A 23,363-nucleotide genomic window follows, 5' to 3' on the forward strand; every position below is an offset into this window, starting at 1 on the left:
AAATCAACTGTGGAGAGCCAGTGTGGTGAAGTGCAAAAGAACAGAAAACTCAAAGTCAAGAGACAAAAGTTCAAAATCTTAGCTTGGTCACTAAGTGGCTCACCTTACAGAACCTCTGCTTCCCCATCTGTAAAATGGACATTGAGTCAGATGATTTGCAAGAGTCCCCCAATTATAAGATTTTATTAGCCCTGTCATCTAAGGAAGAAGCAGCAAGTTTCCTTATTTCATTTTAGTACATCCATCTGCCGAGTCACCAAACATTTATTCTGCCAGGTATGGTGAAAGGTACTAACGGAGGCAAGCCTGTTTCTTGCCTTTGCAGAGCTTATAAGTTGAGCTGGGAGAGAAGACAGCTAATTAAACATATAATACCAACAAAGTATGGAATTACAACAAAGTTCAAAGCCCTAAGGATCATAAAGAGGGAAACTGCTGAGCATAGAGGGTCATGGAAAGTCTCTTGTTGAATCAGTGGTATTTAAGTTTAGCTCTGAAGAAGGAGTAGAATCTAGCCAGACTCAGAGGAGTTTATAACAGAGTGGGAAAGGTAGTGTCCCAAGGGATGGGCAAAGCACGTGTAAAGGTCTGAGAGTAAGAAAGAGCCTGGGAGGGGGGGGCACCTGGGTGGCTCAGTAGGTTAAAGCCTCTGCCTTCGGCTCAGGTCATGATCCCAGGGTCCTGGGATCGAGCCCCGCATCCGGCTCTCTGCTCCACAGGGAGCCTGCTTCCTCCTCTCTCTCGGCCTGCCTCTCTGCCTAGTTGCGATTTCTCTCTGTCAAATAAATAAAATATTTTAAAAAAGAGAGAGAGAGCCTGGGGTAAATAAGCAACTGGAAGGAGTTCAGCACTGCTGTAGAGCCCAGAGATGGAGGAGGAGTGATTAAGCAGGAGAGATCCACAAGGCCCAAACCACACAGGGCTCATAAGCCATGTAAGGAAATTTGAACTTTATCCTAAGAGCAATGAGAAGCCATTCAGTGAATTTTGGCAGAGCTCTAGCACGGTCAGATTTGCAGTTGAGAAAATTCACTCTGGCTGCTGTGTGTGAAGAATGGATTGAACATCCAGACTGCCATTGTAATTTGGAGAGTGAAATGACACAGTAAGAAGGAGAGACAGAGCAAGAGACAGGGTACACACACACACACACAACCATCCTTTCCCCACTCTAAGATCAGAGTTTCTGAAGTTTGCAAGTTGCCATCCTGTGAATTAAGTGGAACTCTGGGAAGATGGGCATTGTGTTTTAGCTTTTAGAGATGACTCATCTTGACAGGAAACTAAGTACTTGCCGATCTGCAGCTACTGTCCCGGACATCCTAGCATTAATGCCAGGCAACTACTCCAGCCTTTCAAATTGGAATTAGCCAAACAATAACCATAAGACTAAGTTGGCAACAAGCACAGGTCCACAGAAGTTGTAATTTAGCTGCATGTAGGGGCCAGTCTTCAAAAGACCTGAATTGAATTCCTGGAACTTCTCCTAAGTGGCTGTAGGACTTGGGCAAATCATAAGCCTCACTTTATCTCATCTGTAAAATGAAAGAGTTGGACTAGATGCCTCCCTAACATTCAATATACTGCAAGTTTTATAAAGCACAAAGATACCACCACTGATAACTAGGCTCTCTTGTCTGCATCTACCTATATGTCTCTTTGTATCTTTCAGTGTTTGTTTCTCTTATGTCAGCAGTTTTAAAACTTACACTGCCAAAGATTCTTTTAAAAAATATATGTTGTAATTTTCATCTGTCCTGCTGTCTCTTTTTTGGAGTTGTCTGTTTCTCTGTTTTTATGTCCCTCTCTCTTCTTCACCCTTGCAATGCTAGTTAAAATTTTTAATGCCCAAATTTCCTCTATGTATTTAATTATACTCATTCTCTCTCCTTACTCTTTCTCTTTCTTCCTTCCTCTCTTCCGTCCGCTCATTCCTTCCTATTTCTCACTCACCCATTCCCAATTCCTCATTGCAGATTTCTCCCACTTCTTTGACCTGTTATGACACCTACAAGCATTGTCTGGTGCTGCCACTAGGGCACTAAATATAAGACAGAAAACACCAAATGCGCATTATGGGCATGCCTACTTATCTAAGTAGAAGGCCACAGTTCCGTCTGAAGCCATCCCAGGCAACCCATAGAGTATTTACATAGAGCCCCCTCCTCCTCCTCACTTTTTTCTCTTTGACAGAGACAGTAAGAGTAGGCTCTAGTGACATCCCATTCCAGAATGTGTTTTGTGGGGGTCCAGCTACCAAATTACCTTCCATTCAATCTGACAAGTATTTATTGAGCACCTACTGTGTGCCTAACGCTCAGCAAGTTCCTCCAGAGACTCCTGGGGTCTCCAAACAATACAACCTAATCCTGTCACAGCGGGAACTCAACATTATTGCACTGGCTTCGCTCTGAAGGCTAGGCTGTGCTGAGATTACAGCCTGCAGAATTCATTCAACTCCTTTGGTTTGGAAATGAGGCTGAATTTTCAACAAAAGTGGGAAGTTGAATCAGCCTGAGGCTTTAACTCAGTGCATACCCTCATTTGAATTTTGGAGTTACCTTGAGTGCGTCAGAAGAGTATAATAATACATTGCTTACCTTCAACAGAAGGTTCCTCTTGGGAGACTCTTAGAGTTTCCAAGATGTCATTAAAGCCATAATCTGTCACTTTTAGTACAAAACACCCATCTACCACACAGTTCCGAGATTTCAACCTCCCATGAGCAAACTCTCCGTGGTGTAAGTGCTTCATGCCCTCCAGATACAAACAGGATTTATTTAGTAACTTCTTTAACTATTTTGTGCTTTTAAGACCAATTTCTGAGCTTGTTAATGGCATGAGCTATTATGGGCCAGAATTCAGCCTCCTTTTTTTCTTATATGCAGGCAAAGCAAAACTGTAACAACAAGAAATATTTCCAGGTCCCTTCCAGCGCTAAGATTTTATGCTTTTGATGAAGAATCATATCTTGTATGTCTAGAGAATGGTATGCTATTGGGAGATTTATTAACATTTCAAACATAGGTTGGATCCATACATATGTAATTTCCAAGAACTGGAAGATTCTGATTTTCTCCCCAAAAGATCTAGTTCAACTTTCATTCACTGTTGGAAGAAATGGAAATTGGTATGTCCTTTTTGGTGGGTAGTTTGGTAGTAGATATCAGAATTGAAATCATTCATATTCTGTGACCTAGGGATTGTGCTTCTTCTCTAAAGAAATGCTTGTACATCTACACAAGGAGACATACACAAGAATGCTCAAGGCAACTATGCTTTACAATATTATATAATTAAAATACAATAAATATCTGTCAAGAAGGGACTGTCCAAATTGTGTTGCATATGAACTATGCAATATTCTGCAGCAGTTAAAAATAATAAAATATATCTGTATGTACTAACAGGGAATCATGTCTAAGCCATAAAGTAAGTGAAAAATGAAAAGGTGCAAAACTATGTAACAGTATGTATTTTAAAAAACAAAATTGATAGTGTATGTAAATATACATGAAATGAATTGCTAGGTTAATCACCAAATTGTCAGCAATGGTTAACTGTGGGGAGGGATGTGAAAGAGGGTTGAGTAAATATCAATATTTTCCCTGTATATATTTATATTTTTGATTTTTAAATTTAATTTAATACATTACTTCTGTAATTAAAAATAGGTAATTAAAAAGAGGAAAGCTGAATACCACTGATCTCTGCAGCTTGCTTTATATATGACATTCAAATGTGATCTACAGGGGCTCTTTTCAGAAGAATTTACTCATTCACATATAAATACAATTCATGTTCTAGTGCAATCATCTCAGAACTGTTTATGCTGAGCCCTTTTAAGTATCTGGCTCTATTTTGTGGCCTGACAGCCCTTTGTATTTGTATGCTTTACATATTGTGCCCTCAGAAAGTCTGTAGTTGCCAGTACCCCCAAGCCTTGTCTGCAGTGGGTGAGATTTCCCCTGGGGGTTGTCTAATGCTTGGGTTTCATTCATCATGGTCCTGAGAGGACTATCATTTAGAGCCTTCTCCCTTAAATCATGGGACCTTGTTGATAGGATGAGTGGAAAGAGTACTAGAATTGAAATCAGGAGATTTGGCTAATAAATATTTATTGAACACTTACTATGTATGGCAGACACTATATAACAAAATGTACCTCATTTAGCTTCTCTGAGCCTCTGTAAAAGGAGGCTAATCATACTTACTTTATGAAGAATTGGAATGAGATAATGTCTATAAAGCTACCTTGAAAAGGGTTAGGCCATAGTATAAAGGTTAAGACTGGTCAATGTTCAAGAAGCTCAGCAAGTCATTGATTAACCAGTTCAACCCCACAAAGATGCACATGAACACAATTTGCATATTATTCCCAGGAATTCATGGACTCCACTAAAGTCCATCCATAGACCCATCCATGAACCCCTTTGACTCTCAGTAGTCCTTGCCTCAGAGAATGGAAGTTCTTCCTGATAGAGCCTATGGTTTTCTGCCTTCCTGGTCATGCTGCATTCCATAGTTATACCTATGGTGTGCAAAGATCCATCCCTTAGTTCTAGACTGAACCACCTTTTAGAAGGTGAAAACCAGGAGATGAGACTAAGCAGCGTCAGAAGATCTGGGAATGAATACTTTTCCACATCCAGAAAGCAGAGAAATGGAATGGAAGAAAAGGTTGCTTAAGGGGAAGAGTGCTCAATGGCAACAGAAAGTAAGGACAAATCTGGCCCTCAAACTGGGAGAAAGGAGTGGGGCAAGTAAGCCCCTTCTATATCAGTACCTTATAACAGATACGGACAAAGGGACTATGAGAAGGGCTAGGGGGCAGACCCTGGGAAGGAACTTGGAAGAATGAGATCATCACAATGATCAAAGGAAAATTAAATACCCCAAAACTTTTAAATTCTAATCTATAGGGAAAATCCAAGATTTCCTCAGTCTTTTCATTAACCCACCTTGAAAAGATCCAGCAGAAGTCATGATTTAAATATCCAGTCAAGTTTCACATCCTGATTTGTCAATATGTCTTCTAGGCTCCTTCTGGAACAGAATTCTGTCACAATGACAAATATCCCTGAATCATAGAAGGAGCCCAATAAAGGGTTAATATTTTCATAATGTAGGTCCTTCATCTGGAAACAGAGGTAGAGAGGAAAGTCACAACTGTCCTGTCACAATTGGGGACAAAAGTTTAGGGCACATACCCTTCTCTTCATCCTTCCTATGACTGCTTACTGTGAAAAGCTGAATTTTGGTCCCCATGATCTCCCATCTCTAATGTTAGTCCTGTGATTATTACGTTTTATGGCAAAATGGAGATAATTCAGATAGGCCTAATCTGATTATATGAGCTCTTCAAATCAGAAGAGGACGGAGGAGAAGAAGTCAGAGAGATTCAAAGTGTAAGGACTCAACACTCCACTGTTGGCTTTGAAGCTGGAGGAATGAGGCTAAAAGCCAAGGACTGTGGGCAGCCTCTAGTAGCTGGAAACAGCTCTCAGATAACAGCCAGCAAGGAAATGAGGTCTTCAATCCTACAGCTGTACAAAACTAAATTCTGCTGATAACCTGACTGACCCTAGAAGTGACTTCCCCCCAGAGACTCCAAAGAGCCCAGAGTGACTGACACCTTGACTTTATCCTTATGTGACACTAAGTGGAACACCCAGCTGATCCCACTTAGATTTCTGATCTACAGAACAGTAAGAAGATAAATGGGTGTTGTTTTAAGCCACTACGCTTGTGCTATTTTGGTATGGCGATAAAATTTCTACTCACCAATTCCACTTTGTCTGTTGGGGGAAGTGGTTCCCCACATAAGCAAGCAATTCTCCTACACCAGCTGGATGTCCTATAATTCAACTCAATTCTAACACTATCTACCTGGAGATAGCATCAGATTCCACAGGTTAAGGGTTCAGTCCTACAAGACTGCTCCCCCATACACACTTCAGACACCAGTCATAAGTCCAAGTCCCCTGGGCTTTTACAAACCAGCTATAGACTGAAGGTTCTAATGACCCTCACCTTGGGTTTGATTAATTTGCTAGAGTGGCTCACAAAATTCATAGAAACATTTACTTACTAGATTACCAGTTTATTATAAAAGGATATAATTCAGGAACAGTCAGATGGAAGAGATGCATAGGACAAGATATGGGGGAAAGGTGTGGATCTTCCATGACCTCTCTAAATGTGTACCACTCTCCCCAAATCTCTACATGTTTACCAACCTAGAAGCTCTCCAAACTCTCTCCTTTGAAGTTTTTATGAAGGCCTCATTACATAGATGTGATTGATTAAATCATTGGTCATCTGTGGAGTCAACCTTCAGTCCCTCTCCCCTCCCCAGCAGTAAGGGGTGTGGGACTGAAAGTGCCAAACTTTCTAATCACGTGGTGGGTTTTCAGGCAACTAAATTGCTCCCATCCTTAGCTGTGGTCCAAGTCCCATTAACATAACAAAAGACACTTTAACCACTCTCCCCACTTAGGAAATTCCAAGGATTTTAGGAGCTCTGTGCTAGAAATACTGATGAAGAATATATGTATATATAATCACTGTCCTAAAAGAGATCATATTCAAAGGGGAAGTGATAGACAAATAAGCTGACAGCTGTATTTTTCCATGAAATGTATTCTTATGGAAGGGAGAATGGCATGCTGGGGGAGCTCAGATATTTATTCAGCCTGAAGTCTCAGAGAAGTCTTCCCTGAAGAGGTAATGTCTTGACCGTCATGAAGAACAAGTAAGAGTTGACCAGGTGAAGGTGACAGGGTGGGAGTGGCTGAGAGGGAGAGCATGTTATGTCGAGGAAATTGAAACAGGTTTAGGGTGGTCAGAACTCAATACAGGGAAGGAAGATGAGACACAAGGCTGGAGAGATAGATTGGAACCGCATCTCAAAGGTCTTTGAGAACCTTGCTATGGTATTTGAAATTTATATTAAGGGCACTCAATAACTGCTATCTATTATTTTTACTATTTAATAGGGGATGAAAGGGAAAAGGGCTCTATGATCACTTCCAGATTTCTGCTGGTATTCCTGGGTAGACAGCAGTGCCACACATCCATATAAGGAATTCAGGGATGGTGTAGTAATGGATATATTGGTGCCCCACCCATATCACCCTTACTGTGCATTCCCCAGCTGCTGTGAAGTTGTGAGTTGGCAGATAACTCACAGCTATTCCGTTCTCAGAAAAATTGCCCTAGAGCCCAAGCTAAATGGAAGCCAACTTACCTTAAAGGTTAGGTCCCACCCACAAACCTTAGCCAATGACTGACTCCCTGGGGTTGGTACAAAAGCCCAACTCCTTAGCCTCAAGGTTGCACTCATGGTATAACTTGCACTCCAGCATTTTTCCCATGAGATCATATAGAAGCTAGTCTCCAGCAAAGATCACATACTTGCTGAGCTATTACTTCTGCCTTATCCTGCTTCCCTCACTCCCTTTCTCCTGAAGCATTCTCTCAATGAGTAATTTGAATAAGAAACTCCATCTCAGGCTCAGCTTTTAGAGAATCTGACCCAAGACAGATGGGAAAACAAAATTTTGGTGACAGGGAAGGCTGATTAACTCATTTTGGGATATCTTGAGAATGACGTGCCTATGTGACATCAAGGTGGAACTATTCCAAAGACATTCAAGATATGGGGCTCAGGAGGGCACCTGGGTGGCTCAGTGGGTTGGGCCGCTGCCTTCGGCTCAGGTCATGATCTCAGGGTCCTGGGATCGAGTCCCGCATCGGGCTCTCTGCTCAGTGGAGAGCCTGCTTCCCTTCCTCTCTCTCTGCCTGCCTCTCTTGTGATTTCTCTCTGTCAAATAAATAAAATCTTTAAAAAAAAAAAGATATGGGGCTCAGGAAAGAAGTCTGATCTGGGTAAATAAACTTGGAAACTGTAGGCATGCAAAGCACGGTACATGAAATTAATGGAAGTGGATGAGATAGCCCAAGGAAAGCATACAGAATAAAAAGAGAAGAGGAAGATATCAACATTAAAAAATGTAAAAGTATGGACATCCTGCATAGAATTAGAAATGAGGCCAGAGAAGTGAAGAAAAGACTTTTTAGAACAATATTATGAACACCACAAGAAGAGTTTCAGAAAATTGAGGTAAATGCCAGAAAGAATTTCAGGAAAATGTTATAAATACCAGAGAAGTAAGATAAAGATGAAGAGAGAAGAGTGTCTGATGAATTTGACCAGTAATAAATTATTAATTATAGAAACTTAACCTACAAATACGTTTACAACGACATACATATTTATGTATATATACACACGTGCACACATATATATACACAAATTTTTTATATATATATATTATATATAATGTGGGAAATAAGGGAAAGGGTTAAATCACATATTATTCTATTTTGAGCATTGAGAGCATGGTGGAACATTAACTGAGATGGAGTATACTGGCTTAGACTATGAACTTACTTCTTCAACAGAGTGATCCAAGCTGAGGTTTAAATTATCCCTGGTGCGAATGGCAGCTATTGACCGTTAAAGCTGCCTTTTAAGCATAAAAGCCTGACACCCATTACAAGTCACTTAGTCCACTGCAGCTTAAACCAGCTAAGGAGAACATGGAAATTCAACCCATACATAACAAAGTGGGCACTTACTATGAAGATTTTATTGTGCCATCTCTTAGGAAACAAGCAGCAAAAACTATTGGGTTCTAAACTTCTTTTGGAAGACAGAATACAAAGTTACGTCTGTTAGCCGCTCAACGCAAATCTATTTCCCTTCTTATTGGGAAAACAACTAGTCCACACTTTACAGCTTCCCTTGGACCTAAGTATAGCCATGGGACTGACTTTTAAGCAGTGAAATGTAAGAGGAAGTAATACATGCTCTTTCTAGGTTAAGGCTTTTAAGAAGTAAATATATGCCTTTCATGTTATTTTTCACTTGTATAGAGGAATGCAGATGATGATAGGGTCCTAGGAGAGGGTAGAGCCAAAAATGGTTATATCCTGGGTCCCTGAATCCCTATATTGAAAAGAAGACACCTGCCAACAAAGTTGTACTGTTATTTGGATGAAAATTAAACTTCTACTGTGTTTGAGACATCAAATATTTGAGAGATAAATATTTATTACAGAAACTAGATTTACACTAGTGGCCCTAGCATGTAAAAAGTTCAGGCCCAGGTTTTCCCTAGATCTTTACAGTCATATGTCCTCAGCTATAATGAATAGAGAAGACCCCATACCAGGTAGATACCTACATTCAGTAATGTGCTACTGATATTTTGGACAACGCCAGGAAGCAGAGAATGTTTGGAATATACCCTTTTTAGTAAGATGGTCATCTGGACATTTACTGGGTAGGCATGTACTTCACCCCTTCAATAATATGGTCATCATCAAATGTTCAAGAGTTAAATTTTCCTGTCTCCCAAGATGTTTGTTAGTACTATATCTGACATGAAACCTTTAAGCATACAATCACCAGAGGAACATGCTCCTGAATCAAGCATTAGCTTAAGTGATCTTAAAGAGGTCTTCAACTGCTTGACAATGTTTCTGGGACATTGTAACATCAGAATAATTCCTACTTGCACTGCAGCTGCAATACCATCCTAGTGGCAGGTATGGACCCTTATCAAAATTTAATTCTCCACACCAGTGCCTGCCATTGCTATATCAGCCATTGCTACCTATTTGGCAATTAGATTTTCTCCCTCCATGGACTAACTGGCTGCTATGTCTTTTCCTTTATTTCATTTTGTTTTGTTTTGTTGTAGAGAGCTATTGTTCAAGACCTCCTACCCTTGTATCAATCTATTCAATTTTTTTTTTAATTTAATTTAATTTTATTTTTTCAGTGTTCCAAAATTCACTGTTTATGCACTACACCCAGCAATCTATTCACTCTTTACCACCCAGAGGTCAATGGTCATATAGAACATATTAACCAGGTACTAGTGGAAGATTTCTGATGTTATGTTTCCTACCAGTAATACTTCATTAATTTAACAAACATGTATTGAATATCTTATATGTTAGGTCCTGAGGTAAGGGTTGGCAAGACAAATGGTGATCAAAGTAGTATACGGTCCTTAACTTCTTAATTTAAATAATTACACAAAGAAATGTAAACTTGTGGGGTGCCTTGGTGGCTCAGTAGGTTAAGCGTCTGCCTTTGGCTCAGGTCGTGATCCCAGGGTCCTGGAATTCAGTCCCATATCAGGCTCTTTGCTCCATGGAGAACCCTCTCCCTCTACTTGCTGCTCCCCCTGCTTGTGCTCTCTCTTTCTCTCTGTGTCAAATAAATAAAATCTTAAAAAAAAAGAAATGTAAACTTGCAACTCTGACAAGCCCTGTAAAGGAGAGGCACATAATGTAAATATGTATAATTGGGGCTTTGACCAATCAGAAAGGTTGAGGAAGGTTCCTGGGAAGTGACAATTGAGCTGGGAGTTAAAAGATAAGTGGAATTAACCAGGCAAAGAAGGGAGAGAAATGTATTCCAGAGACTGGAAGAGCATGTGAAAAGGTTCTGTGCTGGGAGTATGTCACAGTCCAAAGACAGAAAAAAAAAGCCAGTACGTTTGATGCAGAGAGGGTAAGGGAAATATTGTGGTATGAGATAAGGCTGAAGAGGCAGGGCAGAGCCAGACCATAAAGGATCTAATAGACAATTTTAAGCAGCTTTTTCTTGATATTAATGGCAATTAGAGGCACTTCTATACTATGAAGGATATAGTGAGTCATGACAGACTACCATTCCTGATACCACAATATTAAAAACCCAGATAAATTGCAAAAATATATTTTAAAAGACAACAAGGATATGTATAAGCAAAAACAAAACAAAACAAAAGAAAACTGAAATTAAGATGGGCAGGAGGCCTTCTGAGATAAGCAGATTATTGCCAGCCATTTTCTTCCCTTAGGACATTTGCTAATCCTTAGCACAAGCTGAAGATCAGGTTTAGCCTAGCAGAAGGTCTTTGCTGGGAAAAACAGAAAATCAGCACAATTTCAGCAATTGTGGAATACTGGCATGACAATTAATAAACTTCAGGAGACCTAAATGTGAGCTGGATCCCCCAGCCCAGTGTATAGTCTGAGTTTGGAAACTAAGGAAGACTAAGAAGCTTCTATAAAGTGAGCTGAAATCTCCTTTAGTCTCCCAATATTCAGAACACAAAGTCTTACTGTCAGAATAAGGCCTGCCACAAACACATGGCTGCACTTTTCCTCAAAATATTTGCCAAATTTGGAAGCATCATGGGGTAAGGGTAGAGGCCAAAGAGTAAGTATCAAAGGCTCTGAAGCACAGTCTGGACATACCGATCTTTAAAAGTGGAGAATACAGGGTGCCTGGGTGGCTCAGTGGGTTAAAGCCTCAGCCTTTGGCTCAGGTCATGATCTCAGGGTCCTGGGATCGAGCCCTGCATCTGGCTCCCTGCTGAGGGAGCCTGCTTCCACCTATCTCTGCCTACTTGTGATCTCTGTCTGTCAAATAAATAAATAAAATCTTTTTAAAAAATGTGGAGAATACAGAACCCTGCAGGCTTTCAGAGGGATATGCTTGGGAAACATAACAAAACTAGAGGTGCACTGAGCCTAATTAAAACTACAACATAGCTGCAATTCAGCTCAGTTTCTGATTAGATGAATGTGTTTACTTCTTCACCCTATCCACCTAACGGATGAAAAGAGAAAATCCTCATTGGTAGAACATAATGCCTGGAGTCTCTATAGTGTCTTTATATGAAATGTCTACCATATAATAAAAAAATACTAGGTGTTTGAAGAGGCAGAAACAAAAGAGACAGAAGACAATGGAATATGCTTTTAAATAATCCGAAGACCAAAACCTCCATAAAATATGGGCCAATATTTTTTGAACCATGAAGGCAGTGGAGAGTGACCAAACCCACAAATGGAGGTAAAGGTAAACCTGAAAACACACTAAAATAGGTAAAATTTGTGCTTTTTGTTGTTGTTGTTTTGTGAAACTATATTCCCCAAACTGCACATGACTTGAAGGCAGAAAGTGCATCCTGGCAGGTTTGAGATGTCAGAAGGCAAAGTCTGAAACCAAAAGAATAATTAGAAAGTTAGGGAAGAATTCCTGGAAAGTAATAAGCTATAGAGCAAGTTCAATCCCAAAATATTCATATAAAATTTGCTCAAATCTACATTTATCATGGTGAGCATCTCATAAAATATGTAATTGTGAATTCCTAGGTTGTACACCTGAAATTAATATAATATTGTAGGTCAACTATACTTCAATTAAAAAAATTTTAAAATCTGCCCAAATCCTTGCTGAACGTTAATCTTTGCATGCATGGGGAAGATCCTAGGGACCTCATAAAAAGGCAACAACTAAACCTAAAAGCATGGAACAGAGATTTTAGTTACTACATACCACATGGGAGAAGTTAAAAATTGAGTCTAGCCAAGATAACTGCCTGCAAAAACAAACAAACAAAAATCATTCTTCAGAGCAATTTAATGGAATCCAGAATTTCTAAAATACATCATTCATAACATTCAGCAATTTTTAACCAAAAAGCCTTAGATATGCAAAGAAACAGGGAAATGTGACCTATACTCAAAAAAATAAAAGCAGTCTGTAGAAATCAACCCTGAGATGATATAGATGGTGTAACCAACAGAAAAGAACTTTAAAGCAGATATTCCAAATATATTTGAGGATGTAAAAGACAATGTATGCAAAATGAATATACAGATAGGAAATAGCAGCAAAGAAACAGAAGCTATAAATATGAATCAAATGGAAATTCTACGGCTAGAAAATATAAAATTCACTAGATAGGCTTAGGAAATGACAGAAAAATCAATGAACTTGAGAAAAGATCAATAAAAAATACACTAAGCTGAACAACAGAGAGAAAAAAAATTGGGGATAAAATGAATAGTCTCGTGATTTAAAAATTTTTCACAGAAAATCACAAATAAGGACATGTGTGAAAAACCCTTCAGGTAACATCAAACTCAATAGTAAAACATTAAATCCACTTTGGAGAACAGTGTGGAGATTCCTCAAGAAATTAAGAATAGAGCTTCCCTATGACCCTGCAATTGCACTGCTGGGTATTTACCCCAAAGATACAGATGTAGTGAAAAGAAGGGCCATCTGTACCCCAATGTTTATTGCAGCAATGGCCACGGTCGCCAAACTGTGGAAAGAACCAAGATGCCCTTCAACGGATGAACGGATAAGGAAGATGTGGTCCATATACACAATGGAGTATTATGCCTCCATCAGAAAGGACGAATACCCAACTTCTGTAGCAACATGGACAGGACTGGAAGAGATTATGCTGAGCGAAATAAGTCAAGCAGAGAGAGTCAAGTATCATATGGTCTCACTTATTTGTGGAGCATAACAAATAACATGGAGGACATGGGGAGATGGAGAGGAGAGGGAGTTGAGGGAAACTGGAAGGGGAGATGAACCATGAGAGACTATGGACTCTGAAAAACAACCAGAGGATTTTGAAGGGGCGGGGGGGGGGGAGAGGTTGAGGAACCAGGTGGTGGGTAATAGGGAGGGCACGTACTGCATGGAGCACTGGGTGTGATGCCAAAACAATGAACACTGTTATGCTGTAAATAAACAAATAAAAAAAATTTTAAAAAAATATATAAATAAAAAAAACAAACAAAACATTAAATCATTTTCCTATTGAGCCAAGAGCAAGGCAAGGATGTCTTTCTTCACCAGCTCTACTTAATATAGTGTGGGAGCAGTACAACACTGATGAGAAAAAATTTTTTTTAATATTTTATTTATTTGACAGAGAGAAATCACAACTAGGCAGAGAGGCAGGCGGAGAGAGAGGAGGAAGCAGGCTCTCTGTGAAGCAGAGAGCCTGATGCGGAGCTCAATCCAGAACCCTGGGATCATGACCTGAGCCAAAGGCAGAGGTTTAACCTACTGAGCCACCCAGGCGCCCCTGAAGAGAAAAATTTAAGAAAACGTAAATAAATGAAGATCTATACCACATTAATGGACTGGAAGATTCAATATTGTTAAGATGTCCATTGTCACTAAGTTGGTTTATAAATTCATACAATTCATATCAAAAGTTCCCAAAGCCTTTGTTTAAGTAAAAGAAGCTGATTCTAGAACTTACTGAAATTTAAAATGAATGATTTTATCCAAAATAATCTTGAAAAAGAACAAATTGGAGGTGTTTACACTGCTTGACTTTAAGATTTATGCTGGAGCTATGATAATTAAGCAGTGTGATATCAGCAGTACAGTACATTAATGAGTTAGTGAAACTGAGTAGACTCCAAAAAATATATCTACACACATATAGTCAGTGAATTCTTACCAAATCGAAACACTAACTCAATGGAAAAAGGAAAGCTTTTTTAAAGCAGTTACTGTAGGAACACTGGATATCTCTATGGAAAAACAATGAACCTTGATCATTCTCTCAGTCCATAAACAATAACTAATTCAAGATAAGTCATCATCCTAAATCTAGAATCTTGGAATAAGCAAGGATTTCTGGGAAATTAAAATAAAATAATCAAGAGATACCACTAAGAAAATAAACAAGCCACTGACTGAGGAAAAATATTATAAAACATGGATCTGACCAAAAGTTTATATCCAGGGTACATGAAGAATGTCTACAATTCAAAAATTAAAAGACAAAAAAAACCCCACAATTTTTTACTAAATGGCAAAAATTGGAATGGGCAATTCACAAAAGAAGATACACAGATAAATTATAGACATATGAAAAGGTGCTCAACAACTTTAGCCATAGAGAAAATGTTAATTAGAGGAGTCAAGATGGCGGAGAAGTAGCAGGCTGAGACTACATCAGGTAGCAGGAGATCAGCTAGATAGCTTATGAAACCATTGCAAACACCTACAAATCCAACGGGAGATTGAAGAGAAGAAGAACAACAACATTAGAAACAGAAAATCAACCACTTTCTGAAAGCGCATTTTCCTGGGGTCTTTGCCACTCTTTCAGTATTTTATTTGCTCCTTCATATACTCTTATCTGGACAAAATGACAAGATGGAAAAACTCACCACAAAAAAAAGAACAAGAGGCAGTACTGAAGGCTAGGGACCTAATCAATACAGACATTGATAATATGTCAGATCTAGAGTTCAGAATGACGATTCTCAAGGTTCTAGTCAGGAACAAAACAGGCATGGAAGATATTAGAGAAACACTCTCTGGAGAGATAAAAGCCCTTTCTGGAGAAATAAAAGAACTACAATCTAACCAAGTTGAAATAAAAAAGCTATTAATGAGGTGCAATCAAAAATGGAGGCTCTCACTGCTAGGATAAAGGAGGCAGAAGAAAGAATTAGTGATATAGAAGACCAAATGATAGAGAATAAAGAAGCTGAGCCAAAGAGGGACAAACAGCTACTGGACCACGAGGGGAGAATTCGAGATATAAGTGACACCATAAGACGAAACAACATTAGAATAATTGGGACTCCAGAAGAAGAAGAAAGAGAGAGGGGAGTAGAAGGTATATTGGAGAGAATTATTGGAGAGAATTTCCCTAATATGGCAAAGGGAACAAGCATCAAAATCCAGGAAGTGCGGATAACCCCCCCTCAAAATCAACAAGAATAGGTCCACACCCTGTCACCTAATAGTAAAATTTACAAGTCATAGCAACAAACAGAAAATCCTGAAAGCAGCCTGGGAAAAGAAGTCTGTAACATACAATGGTAAAAATATTAGATTGGCAGCGGACTTACCCACAGAGATCTGGCAGGCCAGAAAGAACTGGCATAATATATTCAGAGCACTAAACGAGAAAAACATGCAGCCAAGAATACTCTATCCAGTTAGGCTATCATTGAAAATAGAAGGAGAGATAAAAAGCTTCCAGGACAAACAAAAACTGAAAGAATTTGCAAACACCAAACCAGCTCTACAGGAAATATTGAAAGGGGTCCTCTGAGCAAGGAGAGAGCCTAAAAGTAGTAGATAGAAAGGAACAGAGACAATATACAGTAACAGTCACCTTACAGGCAGTACGATGGCACTAAATTCATATCTCTCAATAGTTACCCTGAATGTTAATGGGCTAAATGCCTCAATCAAAAGACACAGGGTATCAGAATGGATAAAAAAACAAGACTCAGCAATGTGTTGCCTACAAGAAACTCATTTTCGACCTGAAGACACCTCCAGATTTAAAGTGAAGGGTGGAAAAAACAGAAGAAAGCTGGAGTGGGAATCCTTATATCAGATCAATTAGATTTTAAGCCAAAGACTATAATAAGAGATGAGGAAGGACACTATATCATACGCAAAGGGTCTGTCCAACAAGAAGATCTAACAATTTTAAATATCTATGCCCCTAACATGGGATCAGCCAACTATATAAACCAATTAATAACAAAATCAAAGAAACACATCAACAATAATTCAATAACAGGGGACTTGAACACTCCCCTCACTGAAATGGACAGATCATCCAAGCAAGATCAACATGGAAATAAGGGCCTTACATGACACACTGGAACAGATGGACATCACAGATATATTCAGAACATTTCATCCCAAAGCAAAAGAATACACATTTTTCTCTAGTGCACATGGAACATTCTCCAGAATAGATCACATCCTGTGTCCTAAATCAGGTTTCAACCGGTATCAAAAGATTGAGATCATTCCCCGCATAATTTCAGACCACAATGCTCTGAAGCTAGAACTCAATCACAAGAGGAAATTTGGAAAGAACACAAATACATGGAGACTAAACAGCATCTTTTTAAAGAATGAATAAGTCAAACAGGAAATTAAAGAAGAATTGAAAAAGATTCACGGAAACAAATGATAATGAAAACAGAACGGTTCAAAATCTGTGGGACACAGCAAAGGCAGTCCTGAGAGGAAAATATAGAGTGGTACAAGCCTTTCTCAAGAAACAAGAAAGGTCTCAAATACACAACCTAACCCTACACCTAAAGGAGCTGGAGAAGGAACAAGAAAGAAAGCCTAAACCCAGCAGGAGAAGAGAAATAATAAAGATCAGAGCAGAAATCAATGAAACACAAACCAAAAAAACAATAGAACAAATCAACAAAAGTAGGAGCTGGTTCTTTGAAAGAATTAATAAGATTGATAAACCCCTGGCCAGACTTATCAAAAAGAAAAGAGAAAGAACCCAAATAAATAAAACCATGAATGAAAAAGGAGAGATCACAACTAACACCAAAGAAATACAAACAATAATAAGAACATACTATGAGCAACTCTACACCAACAAATTTGACAATCTGGAAGAAATGGATACATTCCTAGAGACATATAAACTACCACAACTGAACCAGGAAGAAATAGAAAACCTGAACAGGCCCATAACCAGTAAGGAGATTGAAACAGTCATCAAAAATCTCTAAACAAACAAAAGCCCAGGGCCAGACAGCTTCCCAGGGGAATTCTACAAAACACTTAAAGAAGAACTTATTCCTATTCTACTGAAACCGTTCCAAAAATAGAAATGGAAGGAAAACTTCCAAACTCATTTTATAAGGCCAGCATCACCTTGATACCCAAACCAGACAAGGATCCCATCAAAAAAGAGAATTACAGACCAATATCCTTGATGAACACAGATGCAAAAATTCTCACCAAAATACTAGCCAATAGGATTCAACAGTACATTAAAAGGATTATTCACCACGACCAAGTAGGATTTATTCCAGGGCTGCAAGGTTGGTTCAACATCTGCAAATCAATCAATGTGATACAACACATTAATAAAAGAAAGAAGAACAACCATATGATATTCTCAATAGATACTGAAAAAGCACTTGACAAAGTACAGCATCCCTTCCTGATCAAAACTCTTCAAAGTGTAGGGATAGAGGGCGCATACCTCAATATCATCAAAGCCATCTATGAAAAACCCACCGCAAATATCATTCTCAATGGAGAAAAACTGAAAGTTTTTCCGCTATGGTCAGGAACACGGCAGGGATATCCATTATCACCACTGCTATTCAACATCAAACTAGAAGTCCTAGCCTCAGCAATCAGACAACAAAAAGAAATTAAAGGCATCCAAATTGGCAAAGAAGAGGTCAAACTATCACTCTTCACAGATGATATGATACTATATGTGGAAAACCCAAAAAAACTCCACTCCAAAACTGCTGGAACTTGTACAGGAATTCAGGAAAGTGTCAGGATATAAAATCAATACACAGAAATCAGTTGCATTTCTCTACACCAACAAGATAGAAGAAAGAGAAATTAGGGAGTCAATCCCATTTACAATTGCACCCAAAACTATAAGATACCTAGGTATCTTATAGTGGTTAAGAATCTATACTCAGAAAACTATAATGTACTCATGAAAGAAACTGAGGACGATGCAAAGAAATGGAAAAATATTCCATGCTCCTGGATTGGAAGAATGAATATTGTGAAAATGTCTATGCTACCTAAAGCAATCTACATATTTAATGCAATCCCTATCAAAATCCCACCCATTTTTTCAAAGAAATGGAACAAATAATCCTAAAATTTATATGGAACCAGAAAAGACCTCGAAGAGCCAAAGGAATATTGAAAAAGAAAGCCAAAGTTGGTGGCATCATAATTCCAGACTTCAAGCTCTATTACAAAGCTGTCATCATCAAGACAGCATGGTACTGACACAAAAACAGACACATAGATCAATGGAACAGAATAGAGAGCCCAGAAATAGGGTCTTAACTCTATGGTCAACTAATCTTTGACAAAGCAGGAAAGAATGTCCAATGGAAAAAAGACTGCCTCTTCAATAAATGGTGTTGGGAAAATTGGATGGCCACATGCAGAAAAATGAAATTGGATCATTTCCTTACAGCACACACGAAAATATACTCAAAATGGAAGAAGGACCTCAACATGAGAAAGGAATCCATCAAAATCCTTGAGGAGAACACAGGCAGCAACCTCTTTGGCCTCAGCCACAGCAATGTCTTCCTACAAACATCACCAAAGGCAAGGGAAGCAAGGGCAAAAATGAACTATTGGGATTTCATCAAGATCTAAAGCTTTTGCACAGCAAAGGAAACAGTTAACAAAACCAAAAGACAACTGACAGAATGGGAGAAGATATTTGCAAACGACATATCAGATAAAGGGCTAGTGTCCAAAATCTATAAGGAACTTAGCAAACTCAACACCCAAAGAACAAACAATCCAATCAAGAAATGGGCAGAGGACATGAACAGACATTTCTGCAAAGAAGACATCCACATGGCCAACAGACACATGAAAAAGTGCTCCACATCCCTCGGCATCAGGGAAATACAAATCAAAACCACAATGAGATATCACCTCACACCAGTCAGAATGGCTAAAATTAACAAGTCAGGAAATGACAGATGCTGGCGAGGATGTGGAGAAAGGGGAACCCTCCTCCACTGTTGGTGGGAATGCAAGCTGGTGCAACCACTCTGGAAAACAGCATGGAGGTTCCTCAAAAAGTTGAAAATAGAACTACCCTATGACCCGCAATTGCACCACTGGGTATTTACCTTAAAGATACAAATGCAGTGATCAGAAGGGGCAGGTGCACCCGAATATTTATAGCAGCAATGTCCACAATAGCCAAACTATGGAAAGAACCTAGATGTCCATCAACAGATAAATGGATAAAGAAGATGTGGTATATATACACAATGGAATACTATGCAGCCATCAAAAGAAATGAAATCTTGCCCTTTGCGATGACATGGATGGAACTAGAGGGTATCATGCTTAGTGAAATAAGTCAATCGGAGAAAGACAACTATCATATGATCTCCCTGATATGAGGAAGTGGAGATGTAACATGAGGGGTTGGGGGGTAGGAGAAGAACAAATGAAACAAGATGGGATCGGGAGAGAGACAAACCATAAGTGACTCTTAATCTCCCAAAACAAACTGTGGGTTGCTGGGGAGAGGGGGGGGGTCGGGGGGGGTGGGGTTATGGACATTGGGGAGAGTATGTGCTATGGTGAGTGCTGTGATGTGAGTAAACCTGGTGATCCATAGACCTGTACCCCTGGGGGTAAAAATACATTATATGTTTATAAAAAAATAAAAAAGAAAAAAAGAAAATGTTAATTAAAAGCACAATAAAATACCATTTTATACACACCAGAAAGACAAATATCAAAAAGACATATGTTGCTGAGAAATTAGAAGAAATGGAACATCCATATATTTCTGATAGTAGTGTAAAATGTTATAACCAATTAGAAGAGCCAGTTGGATGTTTAATATAAAGTTACACTTGCATCTGCTCTATGACTCACTTAGTCTTTTTTTTTTAAAGATTTTATTTTCTTAACTGAACTCTACACCCAATGTGGGGTTTGAGCTCACAATCATGAAATCAAGAGTTGTATGCTCTACCAACTAAGCTAGCCAGGCACCTTTCAGCTAGTCTGCTCTTTGACTATTTACCCAAGAAAAATGAAAATATATGTTCATAAGAATACATAAAAAATATATAGTTGCCTATTAAAAGATACTCAACATCACTAATTATCAGAGAAATGCAAATTAAAACCAGAGTGAGACATCATGCCACACACACTAGGGTGGCAACTATCAGTAATTTTTAAAAAGAACCTGAAAATAATAAGTGCTAGCAAAGATATGGAGAAATTAAAAGCCTGTGTACTGTTGACAGGATTGTAATTAAATGATGCAACCACTGTTGAAAATTCTATGAAGATTCCTTAAAAAATTAAAAACAGAGCTATCATATGACATAGCAATCCCACTTCTGGGCATATACCCAATGAATTGAAAACAGAGTTTCAGAGAGATATTTGCAAACTCATATTCATAGGAGTACTATTCATAATAGCCAAGAAGGAGAAGCAACCAAATCAAGAATGAGTGAATAGCATACAACAGAATATTAATCAGCCCTAAGAAGGAAGGAAATCCAGTGACACATTACCACAAAGATGAACCTTGAAGACATTATGCTACACGAAATAAGCCAGTCAAAAAACACCAATGCTGTATGATTCCAATTATATAAGGTGTCTAGAGTAGTCACATTCATAGAAACAGAAAGTAGGATGGTCTTAGCAGAAATTGGAGGGAGGGGAAAAAGAGAGTTGTTGCTTAATGGATACAGAGTTTCAGATTTCCAAGATAAAAAAAGTTCTGGAGGTCTGCTTACAACAATGTGATTATACTTAACAGGACTGAACTGTATATTTAAAAAAGAGTTAAGGGGAGAACTTGGGATAAGCACTGGGTGTTGTATGTAAGTGATGAATCACTAAATTCTACTCCTGAAATTAAAGTCGATTCTTTGTTTAAAAAAAAAGTTAAAATGCTAATTTTGTGTTTTTTTCACAGTTAAAAAGATTATAGGTGCATTATTCATTACACCAAAACACTAAAACTGGCCAAACGTTCATCCACAGGAGAATGATAAACAAACTGTGATATATTTATAAAATGAACAGCTACTCAGCTATTTTAAAAAATGAACTACTGTTACATTCAAAAACATGAATTAATCTTAGAAAGTACTATGCTGGGGGGGGGGTCAAGATGGCGGGGAAGTAGGAGGAGGTGCCGTTTCAACTTGTACGCTAAAGTGAGCTGATTACCTACCAAAGAACTCCGATCACCCATGAAATCAGCCTGAGATCAGAATTATACATGTCTGGATCTCTACAGGAGCAGAAGATGCCAGTGGGCAGGTAAAGTGGAGTGGGAACATCTGACTGATATTGGAAGATAAACAAAAGGGGGAGGGAGCCACCAGAGGTGACTGATTGGAAAGTAATACCCCAATACGAGAGTGCACTGTGTATGGGGACCAGCATTAGCTTGGAGTCTGTTTGAAAGCACTCAAAAAAAAAAAAAAAAAAAGAGTAAAAGATCGTGGGGGGATATTGTGGGAATCGGGGCGGTTAGGGACAGGGGCTCAAGTCCCTGGACCCAGGACAGCCTCCCCTGGTGCTGAGCCAGAGAGAGTGCGGTGGAGAAAGCAGGTCTTGGTCCCTGAGCCACCAGCGCGCCTGAGCCGCCAGCGCGCCTGAAAATGCATGGCGTCCGGTTCCCGAAAGGGGCTGGGAACCTCACCAGACGGCATTCCCAAAACGCGAGCGTCCCACACCCTCCCCTGGGAGGGGTGCGCACAGGTACTAGCCTGGAGGTCTGGCATCCTGAAAAACCAGGCATTCCCAGCCTGGGCCAGTGGGAAAATCTCAGTGTGTGATCGCTGCTTGGAATCTCTCTGGCGGTCTGGAGCTGCCCAGACAGATGCCACTGCCATGGTATTGGGTACAAGGAGAAGATCCTGCATCCCCAGGGACTGTGACTCAGAACCTACTCTGCCAGCAGCTCTGCAGAGCATTCTGAGGCTTCTCTTTGAGAGGGAGGTCGGGGTACAGTTTGCTCTCCTCTAAACCTCCAAAAACCATCAAAAGCTGTCAAGATGAGAGAAAACAGATGAAAGAACATAAAAACCTCCAGAGATAAAAAGCCTGAAAAAAAAAAAAAAAACGGTTACCTCAGAGCCCACCCCCTTGAGGGGAACAGGAGGACCTAACTCAGGGAACATCATTGTCTGAAAACCCATATGGCAAGCCCCTCCCCCAGAAAACCAACCAGGAAAGAAGGAAAAAAAAAAAAGATTACAAGAGAACAACCACCACTACTTCATAAATACAACTTTTATTTTTAACCCTTTACCACTGTTCTGGTTCTTTTTTTTTTCATACATACAGATAATTTTTTAACCTATTTACCATCACATTGAGATGTCCAGTACATCAAATTCCTTAATAACCTTCTAACATGAACTTTTTGTTACATACACCCATGTTTTTCTTTTGCTTTTCTATTTTTTTAATTTTTTAAAATCTTAATTTAGTTTAGTCTAGTTTATTCTTTTTTAATTTTTATTTTCTAATATACATATAGAGTTAAACTTCAAGATAATCCCCTTTCCCCAATCAATGCTACCCTTATAGGTAAACCAATTTTTAATCCCCCTTTATCTTAGGAAAGTTGAGTCCCTTAACAAAAACATCAAGATACATCCAAGAAGAATCAAAATAACCTTCCTCGCCCACACTGAGGTTATTCCTTTTTTTTTTCTTTGCTTTTATATATATATATATATTTTTTTTTTTCTCTTGTCATATACTTTTATCAGTCTTTTTTTTGTACTTCATAAATCTTACCTTGGGGCCCATTTGGGCTGAGCATTCTCTTTTATCTTCCCTTTTTTTCTCTCTCTCTTTTTTTCTTTTTTTTTTTCTTACTTCTCTATTTCTTTTTCTTTTCTTTCTTCTCTCATTTGGGTGGGGAATCCTGATTGCACAGAAGTGTTCCAGG

At 39.0% G+C, this 23,363-nt stretch overlaps 1 protein-coding gene across 1 annotated transcript in view; it reads right to left on the reverse strand.

Annotated features, from left to right (window-relative positions):
* GUCY2F (guanylate cyclase 2F, retinal) overlaps positions 1-23,363 on the reverse strand; it is a 166,381-nt gene that overhangs the window by 84,436 nt on the left and 58,582 nt on the right. The window contains 2 exon segments of the mRNA XM_045994808.1: positions 2,601-2,757; positions 4,962-5,138. Coding sequence (XP_045850764.1) covers positions 2,601-2,757; positions 4,962-5,138 — 334 coding nt within the window.

The sequence above is a fragment of the Meles meles genome, chromosome X (genome assembly GCF_922984935.1).
Source record: "Meles meles chromosome X, mMelMel3.1 paternal haplotype, whole genome shotgun sequence".
NCBI classification, from domain to species: Eukaryota; Metazoa; Chordata; class Mammalia; order Carnivora; family Mustelidae; genus Meles; species Meles meles.